Source organism: Chrysochloris asiatica, unplaced genomic scaffold (genome assembly GCF_000296735.1).
Source record: "Chrysochloris asiatica unplaced genomic scaffold, ChrAsi1.0 scaffold00078, whole genome shotgun sequence".
NCBI lineage: Eukaryota > Metazoa > Chordata > Mammalia > Afrosoricida > Chrysochloridae > Chrysochloris > Chrysochloris asiatica.
Window position 1 is genome coordinate 7,788,889 of NW_006408596.1, and position 26,116 is coordinate 7,815,004.

General features: G+C 43.4%; 1 protein-coding gene across 2 annotated transcripts in view; it reads left to right on the forward strand.

Moving 5' to 3' along the window:
* Positions 1-26,116, forward strand: part of CIT (citron (rho-interacting, serine/threonine kinase 21)) — a 294,107-nt gene that overhangs the window by 238,276 nt on the left and 29,715 nt on the right. For both annotated transcript variants that reach the window (XM_006865452.1, XM_006865453.1), the window contains 8 exons: positions 6,036-6,233; positions 6,895-7,088; positions 9,692-9,827; positions 14,606-14,710; positions 21,321-21,461; positions 22,532-22,639; positions 24,180-24,342; positions 24,616-24,780. In XM_006865452.1, coding sequence (XP_006865514.1) covers positions 6,036-6,233; positions 6,895-7,088; positions 9,692-9,827; positions 14,606-14,710; positions 21,321-21,461; positions 22,532-22,639; positions 24,180-24,342; positions 24,616-24,780 — 1,210 coding nt within the window. The remainder of the gene's footprint in view (positions 1-6,035; positions 6,234-6,894; positions 7,089-9,691; positions 9,828-14,605; positions 14,711-21,320; positions 21,462-22,531; positions 22,640-24,179; positions 24,343-24,615; positions 24,781-26,116) is intronic.

Below are 26,116 nucleotides of genomic sequence, written 5' to 3' on the forward strand. Positions count from 1 at the left end.
TTCCATCTCTCTATCTATTTCTGTCTACTTCTCTCTCTTTCTCTATCTGTTTCTGTGTATATATATCTATCTAATCTGTTATTGAACCACAGAGTCACTAATTTACTGCCCTTGTCTCACATCATGTTTGTTGTTGTTAGGTGCCAACAAGTCGATACCGACTCATATCGACCCTGTGCAAAACAGAATGAAACACTGCTTGATCCTGGGCCAACCTCACTATTGTTGCCACTCTTGAGTCCATTGATGCTGCTAGTTGGTCAATCCATCTCGTTGAGGGTCTTCCTCTTTTTCTCTGACTCTCCACCTTACCAAACATGATATCCTTCTCCAGCAACTGGTCCTTCCTGACAATATGTCCGAAGTATGAGAGACGAAGTTTGGCCATCTTGGCCTCCAAGGAGCGCTCTGGCTGCACTTCTTTCAACACAGATCTGTTGGTTCTATGGGCAGCCCATGACACTTTCAATATTCTCCTCCAACACCATAACTCAAAAGCATCAATTCTTCTACAGTCTTCTTTATTTACTGTCCAGCTTTCACATCCATATGAGGTTAGGCACACCTTAGTCCTCAAGCTGACATCTTTGCTCTTCAACACTTTAAAAAGGCCTTGTGCAGCAGATTTGCCTAATGCAGTACATCTTTTGATTTCTTGACTGCTGCTTCCATGAGTGTATGATAGTTGATCCAAGAAGAATGAAGTCCTTGATAACTTCAATATTTTATCCTTGATCAGAATGTTGTTTATTGGTCCAGTGGTGAGGACTTTTGTTTTCTTTACATTGAGATGTAATCCATACTGAAGGCTGTGCTCTTTGATCTTCATCAGTAAATGTTTTAAATCCTCTTCACTTTCAGCAAGCAAAGTTGTATCTTCTGTATATCCCAGGTTGTTAATGAGTCTTCTCCAATCCTGATGCCACATTTTTCTTCATAGAACCCAGCTTCTCGGATTAATTTGCTCAGCATACAGGTTGAATAAATATGGTGAAAGAACACAACCCTTTCGCACAACTTTCTTAATTTTAAACCATTCAGTGTTCCCATGTTTGGTTCAAACCTCTGCGTCCACATACAGCTTCCTCATGAGCACAATTAAGTGTTCCGGACTACTCATACTTCTCAATGTTGTCCATAACTTGTCATGATCCACACAATCGAAAGCCTTTGCGTACTCAATAAAGCATAGGTATACATCTTTCTGTTATTCTCTGCTTTCAGCCAGGATCCATTGGACATCAGCAATGATATCCCTCATTCCACAGCCTCTTCTGAATCTGGCTTGAACCTCTGGAAGTTCTCTGTCAATGTATGCTTGCAGCTGTTTCTGTATTACCTTTAGTAAAATTTTATTCATATGGGATATCAAAGAGATTGTCCAGTAATTTCTGCATTCCGTTGGGTCACCTCTCTTTGGATTGGGCACAAATATGGATCTCTTCCAATCAGTTGGCCAGATAGTTGTCTTCCAAATTTCTTGGCATAGATGAGTGAGTGCCTCCTGTGTCCCCTCACTTTTTTGAAGGATTTCCATTTTTATTCCATCAATTCCTGATGCCTTGTCTCTGTCAGTTCTTTCAATGCACCATGAACTTCATCCCTCAGTATCATTGGCTCTTGATCATATGCTACCTCTTGAAACAGTTGAACATTAACCATTTCCTTTTGGTACGGTGACTCTGTGTATTCCTTCTATCTTCTCTTGATGCTTTCTGCATCATTCAGTAATTTGCCCAGAGAATCCTTCTATAATGAAAGTCAAGGCTTGAATTTTTTCTTCAGTTCCCCCAGCTTGAAAAATGCTGAGCATGTTCTTCCTTTTTGGTTTTCTGACTCTAGATCTCTGCACATTGTGTTGTAATATTTGGCTTTATCCTGTCGAGCTGATCTTTGAAATTTTCTGTTCAGCTTTTGTACCTCTTCATTTCTTCTGTTTGCTTTAGCATCTCTATGCTGGAGAGTGTCTCTTCTGACATCCATTGTGACCTTTTCCTTCTTTCTGGTCTTCTTAATGACGTTGTGCTTTCTTCATGTATGATGTTCTTGATGTCATCCCACAACTCTTCAGGCCTTCAGTCTTTAGTGTTTAATGTATCAAATCTGTTCTTCAAATCTCTAAATTTAGGAGGGATATATTCAAGGTCATATTTTGGCTCTTGTGGACTTGTTTTCATTTTCTTCAGTTTCTGTTTGAATTTGCATATTAGTAGTTGATAGTCTGTTCCACAGTCTGCCCCTGGCCTTGTTTTGACTGATGATATGAAGCTTTTCCATCGTCTCTTCCCGCATATGTAGGCAAGTTGATTTCTGTGTATCCCATCTGGTGAGGTCCATGTGTATAGTTGTCTCTTGTGCTGTCTAAAGAAGGTATTTGAAATGAAGAAGTCACTGATTTTGCAGAATTCTATCATGTGGTCTCTAGCATCATTTCTATCACCAAAGCCATATTTTCCAACTATTGATCCTTCCTCTTTGTTCCCAACCTTTGCATTCAAATCACCAGGAATGATCAGTACATCTTGATTGCATGTTTGATCAATTTCAGATTGAAGATGTTGGTAGAATTCTTGTATTTGGTCCTCACTAGCTTTAGTGGTTGGTGCATAAATTTGAATAATAGTGATATTAACTGATCTGCCCTGTAGGCACATGGATATTATCCTATCACAGACAGCAGTGTACCTCATGACTGATCTGGATATGTTCTTTTTGACAATGACTGCAGCACCATTCCTCTTCAATTTGTCATTCCGGCATAGTAAAGCATGCCTAAGATATCAATGTTTATGCATTCCATTTCATTTTTGACAACTTCCAGTTTTCCCAGATTCATACTTCATACATTCCATGTTCAGATTTTCAGTGAATGTTTACAGCTGTTTCTCTTCATTTTGAGTTGTGCCCCATCAGCAAATGAAGTTCCCGTGGGCTTTTTCCCCACGGGCTTTACTCCGTTTGCATCATCACGGTCAACTCTACTTTGAGGAGGCAGCTCTTCCCCAGTCGCATTTTCAGTGCCTTCCCACCTGAGGGGCTCATTTTCTGTCACTATATCTGACAGTGTTTCTCTGCTATTCATAAGGTTTTCAGTGACTAAATATTCAGAAGTAGTTCATCATTACTTCTTCCTAGTCTGTCTTTGTCTAGAAGCTCATCTGAAACCTGTCCACCATGGGTGACCACCCGGTGGCATAGCTTTCAGAATCACAGCAACTCACAAGCCACCATAGTACGAGAAAATGACAGATGAGTGATGGCAAGTCATGTTTACTATCTGTTAACTTAGTAGGTGTGGGGGGGGTGGAGGGGCAGGGTGGGGGTGGTGGTGGTATCGAACACTTAATAACAAAACTCCAGCAACTAAAAAGAACAGGATCTGTCTGCTCAGAAAGACAGCATACAGAAAAAGTCCTAATGAGTCTGTGTGGTGGATTTTACCCAAGCCCACAATCTTCTTGTCGTTGGATGAAATAGAAACAGTGAGCACATGCAGAACCAGCCGTCAGAACCTGAGAAGCGAAAGGAGAGTGAGCCCCTGGACACCTGGTGGTGACAAGGAATTAGACGGGCCCTGCCCGCTCAATCTGCACGTATCTATTGGAGTGAGGAGAAGTCATCTGATGCCACTGACTGTTCAGTGCTCAGTAATCTAATTTTGGCAAGAGACAAGGTGGCAGAAATGGGCTCATAATAAATTGCATTTCTTTTTTTCTTTTTACCATAAATCAGAGAAAGCTTAAATCTGTCTGAAGGACAGATTATTTTGGCAATGTATATATTATCATGTGAATAGATTGCTGCAGATCTCTGTTCTCTGAGAAGCTTCCGTTATAGTCTTTAAAATGAAGCATTATCTCGGTCACTCATTTTTATGGATCACCCTTGTATTGTGCCTGTTACATTAAAGTGTGGTGCTGCAGGATAATGTGGATTGTGAGGTTAGTGTGAACCACAGTTCCGGCAGTTCAAAGTCACCGGCCGCTTCTTGGAAACCCTATACAGGGTCACTATGAGTCAGCACCAACTCGAAGGCACGTAACCATAAACAACAAGATGTTAAGGTAGAATAGTAAACAAAAAATTTTTTTTTTAATGTAAAAATACAAACACCAGGTAGTTAATCTAGTAGTATTGCTCACGTGTTACTGTTGCAGAAAGGTTCAGGGTGGCTGATGCAGGATTCTGGCATGGGTGGGACCAGAACACAATTTATAGCATGTCTGCTAGGCTCCTTGCCCTAGTTGTGTCGTGTTTCTCTTTGAGAAAGGAGTAGAAGTTAAACCCAGTTGTTAGTGGAGACTTACCCAGTCTGTGATGGAAAACTCTTCTCAGGAGTGAGTTTACGACAAGTAGAAGGGAGGCCAGTTGGAAAAGTCCTTTATTCATCGTGTCTGATTTTAGGAGATGTAGCCATATCCCAGAAAACCGGTGATAATAGGTGAGATTTGTGGTACTTTCTATTTCCCTCATGACACAGGAGGAGTCGTAGCTAAGAGCCCGGCCTTATAGACTGTATACACCTGCTGGTAGCTGCCAGTGTTCATCAGGCCAGCACACGAGGAATTAACGGGACTTTTGACATTAAACAAATCAATTACTAACCCATTTACTACATTAAAAGGGTGTCAACTCAGTTAACAAAATGAAAATCTGGTTTTCTTAGTCACATTGAACAAACGTTCTTTGAATTTGTGTATCTGGGAAGACTCCCCCCACCCCTACATGCCACCCCCTACTCCCGGTCAGTTATCAAGAACTTAAAACAGGGCATCAGTTGTTGAAACAATAACAACATTTATTAACTATAAATGGGAAACAATTAATAACTATAGTCTTAAAAGCCTCTCCTTTTAATTTACTTCTTTTGTTACATAAAATTGAATTTACTGCCTGTGTACCTCATTCCACCTATTAATAGAAAATTGCCCTTAAGCTTCTGAAGTATTAGCTCTGAAAGCTCTCTATACAAGTTGACACTGAACCTCAGCAGAGAGATAGGAAAGCTGGATGCGCTGAAATTGAAGTCATTCTACCACTGATTAGGGAAATCATTTAGCAAAACCAAGTGAAATCTCTCTCAGTAAAACGACAGTTTCCTATGTGTGCTGACTTCGGATCACTGACTGGATGGTAGAACGAGGTAGAGCGATGCCATAGGCAGCGTGGTATCCACAGGACTCTCTCGCACTTCCCTCAAGTTTTTCTCTGCGTTGTTGCGTGAAATTTAATTTACTGCCCATGATTGTGTTAAAATAGCTCTTAGTGCCCCTCACTGTCAGCCTGCCTTGTCAGCCTGCCTTAATACAAGCTTCATCTGACTTTCTGAGGCTCTGACTCTGTTCAGCTCTAGATAGAGTTCAGGGATGGTACTGTGCATATCTTTGGCTTAATTAGCTGATTGTGATGTCAGTGTCTGTATCTCTTCTCTTGCCTGAATTTGAATCTTCCACTTTATGCTATCGTCCTTTAACTTGATCTGTTTCGAGGCTGCCCCTGTGTGACAGCAGTCACTTTTGTTTGATTTGCAGTTGCCATGATTTTCCAGATAGAGAAATCGAGACTCCCTGCCCCTTTTTCTCCCTTACACTGTGTGTGTGTGTGTGTGTGTGTGTGTGTGTGTGTTAGAGCTCAGTGGGTATGTGAGTGGGAGGTTGGCTTTGGCTCTCAGGGCTGGATGTGCAAACTCTTGAGCTGCACACTGATTGCTGGTATTCACATCACTTCAAAGATCCGTGGCTTCTTGAAGCAGTTTCGCATTTACATGTCAATTGCTTAGTGTGAAGAAGCACTTGTGGCACAGTGGGTTAAGCATTGGGTTGCTAATAGTAAGGCTGGTGGTTCAAACTCAACTCATCAGCTACTCCATGGGAGAAAGATGAGGCTGTCTGATCCCGTAAGGATTTACAATCTCAGAAACACTCCGGGTCAGTTCTACTCTGTCCTTTAGGGTTGCTGAGTCAGAATTGTGTTGATGGCAGTTGTTTTGAATTTTGGTTGGCTTGGTGGGTAAACACGTTCCCTTCCTCTTTCAGGTAATCACAGATCTAGAAGAGCAGCTAAATCAATTGACAGAGGACAATGCTGAGCTCAACAACCAAAACTTCTACTTGTCCAAACAACTGGATGAGGCTTCTGGTGCCAATGATGAGATTGTGCAACTGCGAAGTGAAGTGGACCATCTCCGCCGGGAAATCAGCGAGCGGGAGATGCAACTCACTAGCCAGAAGCAAGTAAGGATGATGAACGATGCTAGGAAGCCATGCAAGACTTTGATCCCCTTCAGATTATTGAACGAGTACCTGGCACATGGGCCAGCGTGGGGCAAATACTCAATGTACTGGGTGCTAACCAAAAGGTTAGTGACTTGAACCTACCCACAGTAGCCCACGAGAGGCCTAGTGTTCTACTTCGAGAAGTCAGCCATAGAAAACCCCAGAGGCGCACAGCTCTGCCCTGACACATGGGGTCGCCTTGAGACCGTGATGGTGGTGGCCTGGTGCATCTCTCCCAGGGGCTCCAAAAACAAGCCTGTCCAGGGAATGGGCTCTTTCTACAATCATTTGTGTGTCTTGAAGGGTGTGGGGCTTTAAAAAATTTCTGTGAAAGTGTGTATTCCTTTTTAACTTGAATCTTTGGAATGAATTTTAAATTTGAAAGTAGAATGCTTCGGGAGGCCAGTATGTGCACTTTGTTTTTAAAGTTGGTCTCCGTCTGGCCGTGCCCTGGGTTCTGCATCCACTCTCTTGCAGCCCCTGGGACTGTAGAAGACAAAGATAGCTGGTATCTCAGACTTTAGTGAGAAGCATGTGCTTCTACGACCCTGGTCTGACAGGGGCATATCCAGGAAGTCCTCATGTGTGTGAGGCACAACTCAGTGGTACTGCTTTGCAGACGATGGAGGCGCTGAAGACCACGTGCACAATGCTGGAAGAGCAGGTCATGGACCTGGAGGCCCTGAACGACGAGCTGCTGGAGAAGGAGCGGCAGTGGGAGGCGTGGAGGAGCGTCCTCGGTGACGAGAAGTCCCAGTTTGAGTGTCGGGTGCGAGAGCTGCAGAGGATGCTGGACACTGAGAAGCAGAGCAGGTGGGACTTGCATTCTGTGGGGAGCTAGTGGCGGGTACTACAGCCATAGCCTGCTGTAAGCAGGGTGATCGCCCTGCTGGCCTAGGAGCCAGAGGTTTCCTGAATGTGAGAGGTTCAGTGCTGGTCACCCTAGCTGTGGAATATGGCCAGTGTCTAATTCTGTGGCAGTAGCTGGTGTCCATTTACCGTGTGCTGAACCTTGGGAGTTAGAGCTGAGAAAGAACCTGTTTTTTTAATAGAAATTTTCATCTGGTTTCTTACAACTGTAACTTTGTAGCATTCTTAGCCATACGTAAGGCTAGTCCATCCTTGACACAAGATTTTTTTCAACCAGTGCGCTGTTGACATTTTGGTCCAGCGAATTATTTATTGTGGGGACCTTCCTGTGCACTGAAGGTTGTTGAGCAGCATCCCTTTTGGGCCATCTTCCCACTCAGGATGCAGTAGGTTGCTGATTTAAAGACTCCTGTTACTGCCCCTGTTGGTGTCTCCCCTGGTCCTCACTCTACGTTCTGGCTGCTCTCACACCAGCCCTCTTCCTTGCTGTCTGCCAGCCCAGCTCCTCTCCCAGCTTTTTTTAGGATACTTTGGGGGCAGGAATCTGACTGCAGAATCAAGAAACACACATGGAAGATGGAACGATGGTGTGTGCTTCACTAACAGCACTGAATAAGACTTTGGCTTTCTTTTCTGTCTTGGTGTATTGGGTACGATACTGAGATAATCCTCAGTTCTTGTCCTCAAAAGGTGAAGAGTCTAGTGGAGGAGATGAACTTTTGTTGAAATATTTGCCACCTAGAGAGAGGAATATATTTAATGTTTGGGGGTAGCAAGCAAGAAGAGGTTACTTCTGAGAGGAAGAATTGGGAAAGGCTTTATGGAGGACATGTCAGTTGAGTGAAGCCTTGAAGGTTGAACCCCCTTTGAATTTGTTCACTAGGGGAGGCGAGTACTCCCAGTGAAGGAGAAAGCATGAGGGGACTTCAACATTTTTGTGGAAAACTTCCAGTATTGTTTGATGCCATTTGTCTTGTCCACTGAAAAAAAAAAAATGGTGCCAACCATCTTTCCCTTAATGCTTGCTGCTCATTCTGAGTTTGAGTATTCTTTTGCGATGACCACACATAACTCAGACACCATCCTCATGGTTGCAGGGGTTCTGAGGGAAGTTGGCAGGCTACAGTTGAGGTCTGAAATTGTTCCAGTCAGGAGAGCCTCTCAGGCACTCAGCTTTACTTGCTCTGTGGCATTGAAAGCCCGCTGCTCTGTCTGGTGCTCTGAGTTGCTCCTCTGCCGCTCCTCCAACATCACAGCTCTCTTTCCTTGGTTTCAGGAGGGTCAATGCACAGGGATCTCAGGGTCCAAAGGCTGTGCTCCACTCCTGGCTCCTCTTTTTAAGTGGCAGTGAGACCCACCCCCTCTTGCTGCTGTGACGCCTCATTTATCCCCATTAGAGTTTCAAGTTTTTATAATAACCTCTGTGAACACCCACAGCTGAATCATGTCATCTGTCAATATCATCTCCCACCTTCTCTCACCCAGACCCAGCAGGAAAAGAATCGTGTGGCGCCAGTTACACAGAATAAGAGAGAAGAGACATATTAATAATTCACTACATCACATCCACAAACTTTTTGAAATCCACTCATATAAGTTGTGCAAGTGGGAAAACGTAATGCATAAATTTCCTAGTTTTGATCTTGTTTTTCTTTTCTCTAAATGACTTATCATTTGAGGAAGTGGTAACTCAGTGGTAGAATTATTACATTCTATATGGGAGACCCAAATCCTGGCGTGGCACTGTAGGGTAAGCACTGGACTGCTAAGATAGGTGGTTCAAGCCTACCAGCCACTCCTCAGAAACTTTATACAGGGTTGCTTGATGGCACTTAACAACTACGTATAGATGATCCAGGTCCAGTTCCCAGCAAATGCACTCACCCAGTCCTATGTCAGTGCTGACTTGCGTGTCACTGTGATGCTGGGCAGATTCCAGTGGAGCCTCCAAACTGAGATGGACTAGGAAGAAAGGCTGGTGATCTCCTTCCCAAAACCAGCCCTTGAAGACCCCATGGGGCACAATGACCTGACCATGAGTCAGAGGCTGACTGTATGACAGTTAACAACACAAACTTTTGTAGAGATACATCATCAGAGTCGAGGTTCAGTTGCCCACACTCCCAGAACACTTCTTGCATCAAATGTTTTTGTGGAGAGGGCCTCCCTTGGTGTTCTATGCCCTTGGTCCCTTAGTGAGCTGGGGCATGCCATGCATTTCTGCTTCCTGTGGGGAGGACGGGCAGTCTTCACATGTCCTATGTAGCCAGTTGCATTTAGGATTGTTCCCCTCACCCTACTCCCCAAACCATTCCACACGAGTGTCCACAGGAACTATATCTTGTACCAAGGGTAGTTTTCCCCAGGGCTGAAAGTGGGTCAGATCTCTGCTCTGTGAACTGTCTGAAAAGAAGAGCTACTTGGAAACTAGGTATCAACTGGGTTGGCTGCGTGTCAGTGTTAGAGATGGGCAGCTTCCCTCTTCCAGCTCAGTGTGGGTTTGGGAGAGCGGCTTCTGAAAGCAGGCCTCTCTATCTTTCCGGCAGGGCGAGAGCCGACCAGCGCATCACCGAGTCGCGTCAAGTAGTGGAGCTGGCAGTGAAGGAGCACAAGGCGGAGATCCTTGCCCTCCAGCAGGCTCTCAAGGAGCAGAAGCTGAAGGCCGAGAGCCTCTCTGACAAGGTCCACACCCGTCCCTTCTGACTTTTAGGAAAATGTTCTCACAGCCTTCTTTTTGAAGGCATGCATGGCAAGTTCACATGCTGTCCATAGTGAACATATTTCATTAGGATCTGCTTGGTCATTGCAAAAAGGTTGCACAGTGGTGCTTCATCATGGGCATCCTTGGTTAGCATTAGCATGGGGGGGCATGGTGGGCACTGGACTTTCATGGTTGGTCAGTAACTTAACATCTACCTGTCTGGGCCCTGAAGTGTGAATACTGACTCATTCTTGGCTTTGATTTCTAGATGCTTAGACTTAATTAATGTCAGGCATCAATGGTAAATTGGTCATTCTATGGTTGGAGTCCAGGTGTGGTGCTGAAGGATAAGTCCTGGACTGCTAACCAAAAGGTTGGCAGTTCAAACCCACCAGCCACTCCTTGGAAACGCTCTACTCATATAGAGTGACTGTGAGTCAGAACCGAATTCAACAGCATTTAACAACATCAGCATGGCTGCAGTAAGAGTTAGCTGAGCTTCTCCATGTTCCAAGTTCAGTGACACACCAGGGTCTGATGATGGAGCCAAGCCCTCGGTGTTTCACGGTGGAAATACTCGGGCTCTAGCCCTGTTGCTGGGGTCCTGTGGTAGCACGATAGCCTAAGCCTAAGGACTGCTCAGTACAAAGTGGGGCTGTTCAAACCCACCAGCCACTCCTTGGAAACTTTACAAGGTCACTGTGAGTCAGAACAAACTCGATGGCACTGAATAACAGCATCATCCATGTCACCGGGAGCCCTGGTGACATAGTGAATTATACATTGGACTGTTAACCCCAGGGTCAACGGTTTGAATCCACCAGGCTTCCCTCAGGAGAAAGACGGGGTTTTCTGCTTTCAGCCTTAGAAGCCTGTAGAGAGTTGCTATGAGCCAGAACTGATTCAGTGACACTGAACAGCAGTAAGAGCATCCATGTCTGCATGCCATGTTGTAGGTATAGAACGATGCAGCAGTGTAGGGGAGATTCTCTCTGATAGCTTTGAAAGAGCATTTGGACTGGGCCTTTCAGTACGACAGCCACAAAAGAAAAGTAGTTAATTGGGGTCACTATAGAAGATTAAGAAGCCACTGAAAAGTTATTTAAAAAAAAAAAAAGGCAGACTGCAATTCATCACTACTGTTATATTGGTGCATTTATTTATAGTCTTCTCTTTGCACCTACACAATTTCGCATATATGGATTTATGCGCATACATAAATACAAGGGTAAGCCAAAAAAGTATTGCCACAAAATCATAGAAACCTTTATTAAATAAACATACCAAAATAGGAGACTATTAAAGGAGCTCTGGTAGCATAGTGGTTATGAGTCGGTCAGCATTTTGAAACTACCAGCCGTTCCGCAGGAGAAAGATGAGACTTTCTGCTCCCACAAACATTTACAGCCTCAGAAACCCTACACAGGGTCACTTTGAGTTGGTACTGACTCCACGGCCCACAACTACCACCACCACCATGAGGGTGTTGTTTCTCAACATCTCCTCCATCTAGGTTTATATATTTCTAATGGCACTGTTTCCAGCTCTCTACCCCTTCCCCCAAGAATTCGGTACTCTTCAATTCACATCACGGCAAAGCAGCAGTTTTGGCATCCCCCCAGGAACTCAAATCATGTTCCTTTTAAATGTTCTTTGTGTTTAGGGAACAAAAAGAAGCCTGAAGGGGCAAGATCAGGGCAGGAGGGTGGATGGGATAAGGTTTTCCAATGAAATTCTGGTAGGACACCCTTGCTACCCTCAAAGAATGAGCAGATGTATAGTCATGAAGGAAATAAATGCTTGGGTGCATCTTTCATGGCCTTTTTTTCACCATTATGTTTTTTGTTTCTTAAAACTTCTTCATAATGAGCCCTCGTAGTTGTCCTGTGTCTTTTAAGAAAGTCTATTAAGATGATCCCTTTGGAATCCCCAAAAAACTATTTGTCCTAACCTGAGCTGACTTCTCTGCCCTAAATTCACCTGGCTCAGCAGATCCCTTAGAAAGTCACTGTTTTAATGGACCCTTGTGTTTTTGAAGGCACCCTAACAACGCTAATACATGTGTTTTCCTGAGAGAACTTGTTTGTATATACCACTGATCAGAGACACATTTAAACAGATTTTGTTTGGATTAAACCCATACATGTATGAACTGGAATCCCAGTTTTATATTATTTACCCATATACGTTTTTTTAAAATTTAGGGTCCTACTATATATGTGTATATATTGTTGTTGTTGTTGTTAAGTGCCTTTGAGTCAATTCCGACCCCTAGCGACCCTGTATAGGGTTTCCAAGGAAACACTATAGAGTCCTGGTGTGACACTGTGAGTTAATGTGCCAGACTGCAAAGCCATTTGAACTGCAAGGTGGGTGGTTCAGGCTCACCAGCTGCTCCTCGGAAATGTATATATGTAGTTGTTAAATGTTGTTAAATACCGTGGAGTTGGTCCCGACTCATAGTGACCCTATACAGGGTTTCCAAGGCTGCAAATCTTTACGGAAGCAGAAAGCCTCATCTTTCTCCCGATTCGTAACCACTACACTACCAAAGCTCCTTATATATGTTTGTTGTTGTTACGTGCCATGGAGTCAGTTCCGACTCGTAGCGACCCTGTACAGGGTTTCCGAGGCTGTAAGTCTTTACGGGAGCAGAAAGCCTCATCTTTCTCACATGGAACAGCTGGTAGTTTCAAACTGCTGACCTCGCGGTTCGCAGCCTGATTTGTAACCACTGTGCTACCACAGCTCCTTTATATATGTAGTTGTTGTTGTTGTTAAGTGCCGTCGAGTCGGTTCCGACCCATAGCGACCCTGTACAGGGTTGCCGAGGGTGTAAATCTTTACGGGAGTAGAAAGCCTGATCTTTCTCCCGCGGAGCAGCTGGTAGTTTCGAACCGCTGACCTTAAGGTTTGCAGCCCGATTCATAACCACTATGCTACCAGAGCTAGGGCCCTGTATATAAGGAGTCCTGGTGTGGCGCTGTGGGCTAATGCGTCAGACTACAAAGTTGTTTGAACTGCAAGGTGGTGGTTCAAGCTCACCAGCTTCTCCTTGGAAATCCTATACAGGGTCGCTGTGGGTCAGAATTGACTCGACAGCACTTAACAACAACAACTATAATGTATTTTACATTTATCTTTAAACTTTTTTGAACATGTAATTTAAAAAAAAATCAACTGCATTATACAGATATATCTAATCATTCCACTTCAGTTGAAAATTTAGGCTGCTTTCAATTTTTTGCCTTTAACACTGTAATGGATGTAAATATTGGATGTTGTTGTTGTTGTTGTGTGCCATGGAGTCGGTTCCGACTCATAGCGACCCTGTACAGGGTTTCCAAGGCTGTAAATCTTTATGGGAGCAGAAAGCCTCATCTTTCTCCCACGGAGCGGCTGGTAGATTCGAACTGCTGACTTTGGGGTTCGCAGCCCAATTTGTAACCACTACGTTACCAGATAGCCCTAATTATTTCCTTATAAGAAATACATAGAAGTAGTATGATTGGATTCAAGGATAGAGTTCCTTGAGACTGGCTTACCATGTTTTGTTTTGTTTTTAGCCATAGGAAAGAAATCTTTTTATTTACAAGTAAATGAAACTTTTATGTTTAACATGAAGAAGAATTGTTTCTGTTTGACTATTGCTAAATTCTTTTATAGCCAAGGCCTATTCATTCTTGAAGCCTCCAGGCATTACCGTACTTGATGATATCATTTCTCGGTCAATCAGACTTCTTAAACATGGTGGTGTTAGGTGCCATCAAGTTGGTTCCGACTCATGGCTACCCTCTGCACAACAGAATGAAACCCTGCCTGGTCCTGCTCCAACCTCACAATTGTTGCTACACCTGAGCCATCGCTGCTGCCGCTGTGCCAATCCATCTTGTTGGGGGTCTTCCTCTTTTTCTTCAACCCTCCCCTTTACCATACATGATATCCTTCTCCAGTGACTGGTCCTTACTGATAATATGTCCAAAGTATGAGAGACGAAGTTTGGCCATCCTGGCCTCCATGGAGCACTCTGGCTGCACTTCTTCCCAACACAGATCTGTTTATTCTTTTTGGTAGCCCATGGTTCTTTCAATATTCTCCTCCTCCAACACCAGAACTCAAGTGCATCAGTTCTTCTACGATCTTTGTTATTCACTGTCCAACTTTTGCGTGCATATGAGGTTACTGCAAATACCATGGCTTGGGTCAGGTGCACTTTACTCCTCAAGCTGACATCTTTGCTCTTCAACACTTTAAAGGGGTTTTGTGCAGCAGATTTGCCTAATGCAGTATGTCATTCAATTTTTTTAACTGCTGCTTCCAAGAGTCATTACTTAGGTACATGCCTAATTATGGGCTCCCCTCTACCTTTCTGATTCATTGCACGTTGCTTGCCATAGCTTGCCCATCATTTCATTGCCCAAAGCCCCTGATACCGTGCTGTGCATATAGTAAGCATTCAGCATAAGATTAATTCATTTCAGCGAAGATAAGTACTTGAGCAGTCATCCTCTTAGACCTTGTCACAGCTCTACATATGACCCATCCATTGGGATGATTCCTTGTCTTCACATCACAACCTATGGAAGATTGACTGATGACATGAATTTTTGTGGTATACTTTTCCAAGCAACAGCATTTGTTTTCTGACCTTGAGAACTTGAATTTTCTTTATACGTTAAGATGTGTGGATATTTATATACGTTGTTAGCATCTAACGTTTCTCAATGTAGTGTCATGGCCAATTTTTCCAAATGTCCAGCTCAATGACCTGGAAAAGAAGCACGCAATGCTTGAAATGAATGCCCGGAGCTTACAGCAGAAGCTGGAGACAGAGCGAGAGCTCAAACAGAGGCTCCTGGAAGAGGTGAGGAGGAAGCACCTAACAAGTCACATCAGGGGGATTTTGAAATTGGAAATTAGACCTTCACATTTTGAAATTGGGACTTTGGGGGAGGAGAAAGTGATTGCTTAATGCTTCTTTTAAGGTATTTTTTGACATCGCAAACACGTATTATGAAAGTAGAGGGTCTCCTTCTCATTTCTGTCCAACATGGTACTTAGTAGCATCAAGCACATAGTAATAATCACGTACCAAAGAAAAATTTATTAAATATACAGGTGAGTGTATGTTGAGTTTACTTGTTCTCTGGCATTCATTTCCAAAGTATATTAAATTATTCAGCCTAATAGGACTTCCATGCAAATTAGCTTAATGCACAAGGCAATGTCTTGATCAGATTATGTTGAGTACCAAATTTCTTGATGACTTTTGAACATTTAGTTAATTCAGTTTTTTAAAAAAATTGTGCTTGTATCTGAGACATAAAATAGCTCAAATCGATTTCCTAAACCCCTTATGTTATTTCCTGTACCTATTAATGAAATCCTGGAATTTGTTCTTTAAATTGATGTCTACTTCCCACCCCTGCCCAAATCCCTGTATGTTAAATCACTAATGATTTGGCTTTGTTCATTAGAATTGACCTACAAAGACACATGGATTTACAAAGAGATCTCATGATACTTTTGAGCCTAAAAGACTCTTCTGTTCAACGTATAGTGAGACAGACAGTTCCATTAGCCAGGATTCTCTATTCTGGTTAATCAAGGTTTTACCGTATGTTCTCCATAACTCTTAAGGCACTGCTGATAGAAATACTTCTGCTATGCCATTAAGTTTGGAAAATGTGTTAAAAATTTTTGCAGATTAGTATGAAATGTTTCATGGAATAATAGTTTTTAAAATATGGATGGGGGACATTCACAAAGAGCCCTATAATAAAAAATTTTTAAATCCACTTGGTGCTCAAAGAGAGATAATTATGATCTTTTGTCTGGGATGAATAGGCAGTGTCCCCACTTTAGGCACGTGTTGGAAACAGAAAGAATGGGAATCATCAGCGACCTCGCCTGTCCTAGTTTCATTCCGAGGAGGGAGGGTTGGTCCTGACAGCTCAATACTTTGGTCCAAGGTTACATGGTGAGTCAGTGATGATGCTAGGAATAGAATGCCAGAATCCTGAATCAGTCCCCTGGTTCTCACTTCTCAGCCACAAGAGAATATTTCCACTCTTCCAGACTGTGCCTCACAGATTTTTGAGCACAGACATCTGCTTGACATTGAGTTTGTGTCAGATTCAAGCAGACAGCTGAAACCATGCTGATACAAAGATAGATCTTTGTTGTCCAAAATGTGTTTAGGGGTCTAGGTTGTGGTGTGCACTTATAAGCACATGACCTGAAATTCTGCCTAGATGTCCTCTTCATGAGCAGAGACTTTAAAGTGGGGTCAAAATCAGTCTTGAGTTGGGAGGGATTATTTTGTGTCATCAACTCCAAATTCTGGCAGTTGAACCCCTATTCTCTTTATCATACTCATAGTAGACTTAATCAGGATCTTTCCTCTGCATCTTTCCTCTTAGGCCCAAAATGGCCTCAGAAGTTTCCAGAGCATGGCACTTTACAGCCACTATGTCCCCTGGAAGTCATGCCAGAGCTGGTTCTGATCAAGCTTATCTCCCACCCAAGCTAGAGACTCTCTTCCCTAGCACTCCTCAGGAGTGGGCCTTGTGGAAACTTGACCTGAATCCTTACAGTGACTTTAAACATCCCAACCCATTTTTTGACACTAAAGTTTACAGTTTCTGTCCATTGGTTCTCTCTAGTCAGAACATCAGATTGCCATTACTTGATTGTTTTAGGATTTGGAAAACAGTAATTTCATATGATTCAACCTAATACTCATGCCACTTAGAATGCTAGAGAATAGTCTGGTGTCACCAATCAAAAATAGGAGATTACTATTGATTACTAGTCAAAGTAGTACTCAGTTAGCTCTTATTATAGACCAGATACCCGTTTGAGTACATTATGTGAATTGATTCATGTATTCCTGGAGGTGAAAGTTCTTTGAGATGAACTACTTTTGTCTCCATGACAGTTAATGAGATATCCAAGTGGCCCTCCCATGCCAAACAATCCTCTCTTCTCAAAATGAAATGTTTCAAGTCCCTTTAACCTTTGGATGCTCTTTTCTGATAGATGATTCTTTTCAAAGAGAATTTCCAGAAGCTCATGTGGTCTGAAGAGCTCTGAACACAGTGGGGAAATGCCTGAACCATCGCCCATCACCTGGGCTCTTGGGAAGCTTTATCACATCATGCACGGACACCTGTGGACCTCTTAATTTCCCCCTGTTCCCCCTCAAGTTGATGCTTTTCTTTAATAGATCTTTATATTCTGTGTTTGTGTAGTTTTCCATTTAAAAAAAGAAAGAAAACACTCTCTCCTTGTTGAATTTCCCCTTGTTGATTTGAGCCACTCCGGTTTCACCAGCCAGCTTCTTTACTCTTCCTCCTGGGGTTCAGGTCCAAGCACACAGCTAACACCCCTGCTTCATGAACACTGACCTGTGACTAAGCCTCCACTTGCTTCTTTCTGGGAGGGCTTCAGGGAAGCAAGGAAGTGGTTTCAGAAAAAAAACATTTTATAAGCACAAATGTCACTCTGGTTTTTTATTGTAGCAAATAGCCAGTGTATTTTTCGGACAGCTAAAGGACAGTTGATATATTTACCCTAGAAAAATATTTTGGGCATGGCTGTCACCAAACAGATTCTTGTCCCCAGCACTTGTTTCTCTACTTGCTTCCTAGTAATTAATGTTGTCCTAAAATAGTGGGAAGAAACTAAACAGGGTAATTTGCAGAAGCAATGACTTGTGTGTAAGGGACTGATAGCTCCCATTAGGAGGTTCTTTCTCTTAGCTGAGGTTCCTTTGCTTCCTAGCTTTTGGCCTCTCTGTATTTTAGAAATCACTGTGATTTGGTTCAGAAATTTCCAGGTTATACACAAAGCCAGGGGGCCGTTAGTTACTAGCAAAGTATCCTTTACTTTATGGTATATCCCCACATTGTTTGTTTTCCCTTCTTTCAAATGTCCAGTTCACTTACTATGAGAATAAAGCTCAGAGAGTCCAATATTTATTGTTGTTAGGTGCCACTGAGTCAGTTTCTAATCACATTGCTGCCATGTCATGCGCCATCCTTACAGTTGTTAGATTTGAGCCACTGCGACAATTGATCTCAGTGAGGGTCTTCTGTAAACTAGCTTTCCATAAATACGATGTTGTTAGGTGCCATGTAGTCGATTCTAACTCATAGTGACCCTGTGCATATCAGCACAGAACACTACCTGGGCCTGCACCATCCTCACAATCGGAGTTAGAACGTGAGCCCATTGCTGCTGCCATTGTGCCAATCCATCTCATTGGGGATCTTCCTCTTTCTCTCTGACCCTCCACTTTAAACTATGCCTGAAGTATGAGAGCTCAAGTCTTGCCATCCTGGCTTTCCAGGAGCACTCTGGCTATTATACTTCTTCCAACACAAATTTGTTTGTTCTTCAGGCAGTCCATGGCACTTTTAATATTCTCCTCCAACACCATAACTCAAATGCATCAATATTTCTATAGTCTTCCTTATTCATTGTCCAACATTCACATGCATATAAAGGTGCTTAAAATAGCATGGCTTGGGTCAGGTGCACCTTAGTCCTCACACCGACATCTTTGCTCACGAACACTTTAAAGAGGTCTTGTGCAGCAGATTTGCCGTTACAGTACATCGTTTGATTTCTTGACTGCTGCTTCCATGAGTGTTGATAGTGGATCCAAGCTAAAAGAAGTCTTTGACAACATCTTTTCTCCGTTTATCATGATGTTATTTATTGGTCCAGTGTTTCCGTCTTACTCCCCTCATTCTGACATGAAAGCTTGTAAGCCAGTCATTTTGTGCCTTTATATTCCCCCAATTTTGGTAGCTGAAGGCTGAGTTGCCCATCCCTATAAGCCCAGTGTACTGACGAGTCATGGTTGATCCTTGGTATGGAAAACCCTTCCATATTCAGTTGGAATTCTGGGCAGCTTCATCTGTAAGGAAAAGTCCAGTTGACCAGGTTGTAGTCATTTATGCACATTCCCTGTATCATACTTCTTTATTTTCATCTGGTTGACTTCGGGTCGGCAAGCCATCCAAGCTAGGTCAAATGGGTTCTGTCTGCGAGTTTGGGGGTTCTCGCATGCCTTCCCCTTCTTCAGACCATCTGATTGCTTCAGTCTTAACTCTAGCCCCCCAGTGGCTAGGTTAGTGTCCTTTAGCTCAGGGGTTTGTTCACTTGTCTCCGTAACTTCATACCAGCCAGCCCATCCTCTTGTCTCGCTCATCTCAAGGTCATTGGGCATCTGTGGAATACAGCCAATTTCAGCCCATTTCTTCTTTGCTGCATTTCCCTGACTTCTACTCACAAGTTGACCAGAAACATCCTAGACTGTGCGTGTGTTCCCTTTGAGTTTCAGAGTTTCAATCTTTGAAAGGGGTTTACCCTGATGGGCTGATTTTTCTTGCCTTGGTTGCTTCAAGGCAAACAGCTTGCTTGATACACAGCCAAACAGTCTGCTTCCCCACCTTCGCCCCCTCCTCTGATGGTCTTTCTTTCTAGAAATATCTTCTGTTCTTTTAGCTGTTCTGGGTTGGTCTACATGTCTTTTCAATTGGAAATGTCCCGCCTCAGAAGGTTCTTGGTGGGACTCAGGATGCCACCTAAGGCCCCATACTCCACAAAGGCTTTTAACAAGACGACTGTTTCCATAGGCACATGCGCATACCCTTTTAGCTAATGCAATCAGTTAGAGGCTGAAGACAGGCTTACCAGGTTTCTGTGATCATCTTTCCCAATATTCCTTTCTATCCCATGTAAATGTCTGTGTTACCATGTTGCTCTTGTCTTGTACCTTGCCGTTCCTTACTGTCAGGTAGATGTCATTTATGTATAAAACAGTTGGATCATAGATTTCCAAACCATTGTTATCAATTAAATCTGTTGAATAGCAAGATAGCCAATAAATGAGGAGTCCTAGAGTGTTGCTGGTGGATAAACTCTGGACCGGTAGCCACAAAGTCAGGGTTTCAGGCCCACCAGCTGCTCCTTAGAAAGCCTGCACAGAGTCTCTATGAGTTGGAACAGACTCGACAGCACTTAACATCAACAACAGCAGTTGTATAACAAAACATACACATCTCATTAGTTCCTATAAGTGTGATTTGGTGGCATTGTGTATTCTTCAGCTTGTATAGTCATTGTCACTATCCTTTTCCAACTTCTCCATCATTAACATAAACTCAGTGTTCCCTTAGCAAATTCTCCCATTTCCCCACTTCTTCCCACCCTTTGTAACCACTAACAATCCTTGGTTTCTATTTATTGATTTTGTATGAGCAAGATCATAGTCCTTCTGTAACTAACTTCCCTCCACCTGATGGCATGCACCGGAACTTCATTTATGGCAGGTTAGGGTCCTGCCATTGCTTTTAGAAAAGCCCCTTAGTGATGTTTATTTCTCTTCAGCTGCTCTCTGTCCTCGAGTCTGTGAAGGTGTCGGCCACCAGGGAAGAACTTATATGGGCTACAGTCAGTGTCAGTGTGGTCATTCTGGAACCCAGGGGTTGGATGAAGTCAGACAGAGTGTCGTCAGGATGACTGCCTACCTGCCTTTTAGAAACAGAAGTCTTTTAGGAAAGACCCATGAAACCAATGTCTTATCACCTGCCCTATTTTCTTGTTGACTTCCGTTGTAAAATTGGGAGTGAGGTTTTTAGCACAGCACTGTTTCTAACATACAAAATTGGATCCTTCTCTGGATATACTGATGCTTGTATGGAATATAAGGAGTCATGGTGGTGCGGTGGGTTAAGGTTTGAGCTATTAACCCAGGGTTGCTGGTTCAATCCTACCAGCTGCTCCAAAGATGAAAGATGAGGCTATCAGCTTCCATAAAGGTTGATAGTCTTGGAAACCATACGTAGCAGTTCTACACTATCCATTGGGTCACTGTGAGTTGGAATCAACTCCATGACAATGGAATTTTTTTTATTTTGTAAAAATCTGAAATACTCCTTTTTCATCCTTCCCGTGCCGTAGAAATGACTCTGTGTGCTTGTTGGGGTCCTTACCCTGATAAGGGTGTTCTAATTCACCTGTGTACTCCACACTGCCTGTCTGACATGATTGCCCATAACAACAGTTGGCGTCTGACCATAACAAGTAAGGACAAATCATGGGAACGTTGCCATGGCATGAAGCCACACTGCCTTAGATGTCAGCTCAAATGGCTCAGTCTCTCAAGTACCAAAATATCCTCATTATAGCCTGGCCAGGAAGGTCGACCCCTTCTCAGCCTGGACTCTCTCTGACACATGGCGTCCTGTGAGTTGCTGTCCATCAGAGATCCTGGTGCAAGTTCATATTAACCATGCATGTATCATTTTGGAGTAGAAGACAGTTGGTCATTCTGGAGCAAGATAATTTTAAAAATCACAATTTTAATGTTATGTCTGAAGAGAGTTTGGGCATAGGAACTGTGGGAGACAGGTTGTATTGTGTGAGGTATGAAGCCATTATCTGATCCTTCTCTCTACCAGCAAGCCAAATTACAGCAGCAGATGGACCTGCAGAAGAATCACATTTTCCGCCTGACTCAAGGATTGCAGGAGGCTCTTGATCGGGCTGACCTGCTGAAGACAGAGAGGAGTGATCTGGAGTATCAGCTAGAAAACATTCAGGTGGGGACCCGCGAGGGGAGCAGGCTCAGCACATACCTGAAGAGGTCACATGAACGTATGATGACTGGCCGCCAACTGGGGAAATTGTCTATGACTTTAGGTTGTATACTGATTGGCTATCAATAGTCTTTCTATTATTTCCTGTTACTTTATCATACAAATTTCCAAACATTCTGAGAAGTTGGAAGATTTCTGTAGTAACTACCACTTAGATTTTACAGTTAACCATTTGCTCCTTTTATTTATTCATTTTTTTATGTTTAATTTTTTGTGTGTGAAAATGTGAAAGGACTTCAAATAGGTCACAGAAAAATGTCATGGACTTTTTGAAGCAAATTCTGGCTGTACAATTTGGTGGTTTTATTTATACTCTTCACATTTTGCAACTGTTTTCGTTGGCCTTTGTCAAATTATTCCACCACTGTCGATAGGAAGTCACTCCCCCTAAGTTTGTCTTCTCGCCTTTTGAAGACACTTAGATCACTAAAGATTTAATCCTTGAAAGAGCTCAATGCTCAAGGCAGACATACTCTACTAATTTGGTGGAATTGTTTGGTTCATAGCAGACTTCCGGAAAATGTTTTGGTTTGAGGTGTAAGGTTTAAAGATGATCTCAGAACAGTTGCATTGAGGGGGAAGCGGGTATCCAGCCCCAATGGAATCCAGCAGATCTGGATTCCATTCAGGATTTGTAATTTTGGTGTTTCATTTCTTTTTTTCTTCTCTCTACCATCAGTCATACATCCGTGTGTGAGTGTGTGTGTGTGTGTGTGTATGTGATAAGAATGGAACTAAATAAAGCTATTGACTCAGTGCAGTGTGTGTTGACTTTTCATATGCTAATGTCCTGATGTATGACACTGTAGGATGAGCACTGGGAGTGCTAACTGAAAAGTTGGCAGTTTAAATCTACCCATCGCTCCTTGGAAACTCTTCACAGAGTCACTGTGAGTCAGAACTGACTTGATGGGCCCTCAACAACAGCAACAAGAGTGGCCTGATGACGTGACTTTTTATTTTCTTATACTTCCTTCTGGGTCTGAGGTTATTCTCATTTTCATGAATTCTAGGTTCTCTATTCTCATGAAAAGGTGAAAATGGAAGGGACAATTTCTCAGCAAACCAAACTCATCGATTTTTTGCAAGCCAAAATGGACCAGCCTGCTAAAAAGAAAAAGGTGGGTCTGTGTGTTTGAAAAGTGGGTTTCACTCGATTCATGAAGGTCACTGATCATGGGAACAGAGACGAAAACAATTTGCACATTTTTGTATTTTGATCTCAGTGGACAACCAGGTCTTGACATCATTAGAATAAACTTTACAAAGGATGTCTGTCACTGATCAAGGCCTGTCACAAACTGTTTTAGGTTGTCCTGCTTTCCTCTAAGTAGTTGAGAAGGAGGGTGGTGTGCAGAGAAAGTTTATACCCAGATCATGTGCATGGGATCTCAAAGGGTTCTCAGGTCACACGTAGATGGGTTCTAGAGGAATTATCTGGTGCTGGCTGTGGACTCCGTAGGCATATTCTGTTCACGAGCACTAGACTCAGGACGGAATGTAGAAATCTGCTGGCGTGGTCCTGTTGATGGGCTAATGAAGCGCCTTGTGCTCAGGGAATGAAATGGTCTGTCTAAAGTGACAGGCTAGATAGCTGACCCCTTCTCAGTGTCTGCCTCACCCCCGTATAGTGGGTCAGACAAACAGCATTCAAAACTGCAAGCTGTACCTAATAAAGTACCTGCTTTCAGTAAGCCCAGCAAGCTTTCCTAACCCACTGTGGCCCTCTCCCAGAAGATTTGGCTAAGTGTTGTCAGTTGTAGAAAGGTCTCTGAGGAACTCACCGTCTCCTCCCAAAGGTGTTATTGTGCCGTGGGGCAATGGCAGCACTTTTACTAGACAGGCTTTGGAGGGAGGCTCTGGAATACCCAGGGTGGTAGTTGGCCTGAATAGTTTCAGTTCCATCTTGCCTGTACAGAGATTGAGAGTAGCATTCGGGGCCAGGCCTGCTCCGAGGGTGGGCTGCATGGGGAGGATTTTCTTGCTTACTGTGTGACCATGTATGTGCATGTTGTGCTTAAGACATTTCATCTTTTTTATTTTTGCAGCTATTTTACCATTTGATGTAGTTAAGGTTTTTCCTGTTTGTGGTTTTTTTTTTTTTTTTTTTTTTTTGCATTATTCTGGGTTTTGTTTTTATATTCCGTGTATATGAACTGTTTCCATTTGCATGTTTTTTAAGTATGCCCCTTGTTTTGACATCATTTTGATATTTTAAAAAAAAAATTTTTTTTTTTGGATCTTTTTAAAAAAACCCTCATGTCTGTGTCTTGTAACTATACATCATGAGTCCTAGTCAAAGTCAAGAGGGGTTTCTGAGCCATCCCTCTTGACTCCATCCTCCACTTCCATTTTTTGAGGGTCAAGACTGTCCGGAAATGCTCTCGGGTCTTGAGAATCCCCAAGGAAGAGGTGGTGGCGATGTGAATGGCTTTGACCCCCTTGGTGAACACTTCCACATCCCTCATTTTTTTTCAGCCAGCTGGAACGGGCTCTGGCTCAGCCTAACCTTTTCCCCCTTCACATGCCATTTTACTAAATACACTTACAGTGAGTATGCGCCTGGCTTCCGTGGTTCGCTCCTCCCAAGTCAGATTTCCTTCAGCTAGTATAAAGTGTCAGTTTCCAGGAGTTAGGAGATATCTCTGTTTCCATTGCTAGGGTTTATTTAGTCGACGGAAAGAGGACCCTGCTTTGCCCACACAGGTTCCTCTGCAGTACAATGAACTGAAGGTGGCCCTGGAGAAGGAGAAAGCTCGCTGTGCTGAATTGGAGGAAGCCCTCCAGAAGACCCGCATGGAGCTCCGGTCGGCCCGAGAGGAAGGTAGGGGTCCTCACCACCCTTAAAGCTCAAGGCCGTGGTCAAGGCAAGGGGCCAGTCTCAATGAGATTGGTCCATACAGATTCAGTGTCTTTAATTATGGCCCGTATGTTTTCAGTCCAGACATCCCCAAGGCTGAAAAACCTCTGGCATCCTAGGCATTGCCTGTTTGATGTGACCAATGTCCTTTTGGTCTTGGGTCCTTGAAAGGCAGCCCAGGGGCAGTCCTCTTGGTGAGCCAGCTAACTGCCAGGCATTGTACTGGTCTCTCTGCAGCTGCCCACCGTAAAGCCACGGACCACCCTCACCCGTCCACACCAGCTACCACGAGGCAGCAGATTGCGATGTCTGCCATCGTGCGGTCACCCGAGCACCAGCCCAGCGCCATGAGCTTGCTGGCCCCGCCTTCCACCCGCAGAAAAGAGTCCTCAAATCCAGAGGGTATGTTCACAACAACCTGGGGGGTTTCTTTTGGGGATCGTGTTCAGTTGGCTGAAATGCAGACATATGGGGAAAATTCCAAGTGATGCAAAGGAGCAAACAGTAAAGTGTTATCTCCTTCCTCCCCAGGCCCACGTTTCCTTGTCCAGAGTCAGCCACTGCTTGTCACCACTCTGTTCTTCCAGAGCTGCTGCCCACATTACTCACGTGCTTACATGATCTCATTGCAGCTGGGTCTTATTATTCCGGGTGGTTTCATGCTATAAAGTCGCCAGGAACACCAAACCAACAAATACTGAGCTATTGCTCCTAGGAGAAATACGAGGATGCTTCACAAAGTTGGTGGGAAAAGGGAAAGAAAAGATGAGGGCATTTTTCCACAAACTTTTTGAAACCTCCCGGTACATGGTTAGGTTCCTATGAGTCTCTGCCTGCCTTCGTTTCTGTGTGTTTCTGTTTCCTGCTGATTCATTGACATTGAGCCCACACCAGCAGTGCTGTGACTCACGCCTGAATGAAGCTTACCTCACACGTCTTTTTGCTGTAAGGCACGTCACTCTTTGCGCTTAGAAACACTAGATAGCACTTCAGCACATGCTTGGAGATCAATTGAAACTGTGACTTCACCAACAAAAAGCACAAAAAATTGAAAAACATGACAGCAAACAGATTGAGGAAATGACCAGTTGAGAGCTGAACCAGAAGACAAGAGCGTGGCCTTGTCTAACCTCTGCTGCAAATGGACACTGTGGGTCACTGAGGTTGTCTGCCACTCTGGGCATGTCTGTGAATGACCAGGAAAGTACCACAAGTATTCATTTTGGGATGACACATTTTAGCAAGGAAGTAAATTTGTGAATATAGAATGCGTAAATACGGGACACTGTGTATTTTGAAAGTATGAGAAAATATGTATGTATAAAGAGACTTCAGAAAGATCATGGGAAAACTCCATTACCTCTTCATTCTATGTTTCCACAAACTTTTTGAAGCCTCTTGTGTGTTTTCAGCCCATTTTTCTTTTATAAAAATTACAGCACACTACACTGTACGCTGTAAGCTACCCTTCTTTCCATTGCAGTGTTCCCTTAGAGTATTTCTTGTCAACGTGTTACAAGGCGTTGTCATATTCCAAGTTAGTGAGCGCAACTCACTTATGTAATCGGACTCTGTCAGGGACAAGTAGGCTGGTTCCAATCCCTGTTCCCATAAACACTTGCGATTAACATCCTGAGCATGGGAACACTGAATGTTTTAGAATTGGGAAAGGTGTGCGACAAGGTTGTGTTCTTTCACCATACTTATTCAACCTGTATGCTGAGCAAATAATACGAGA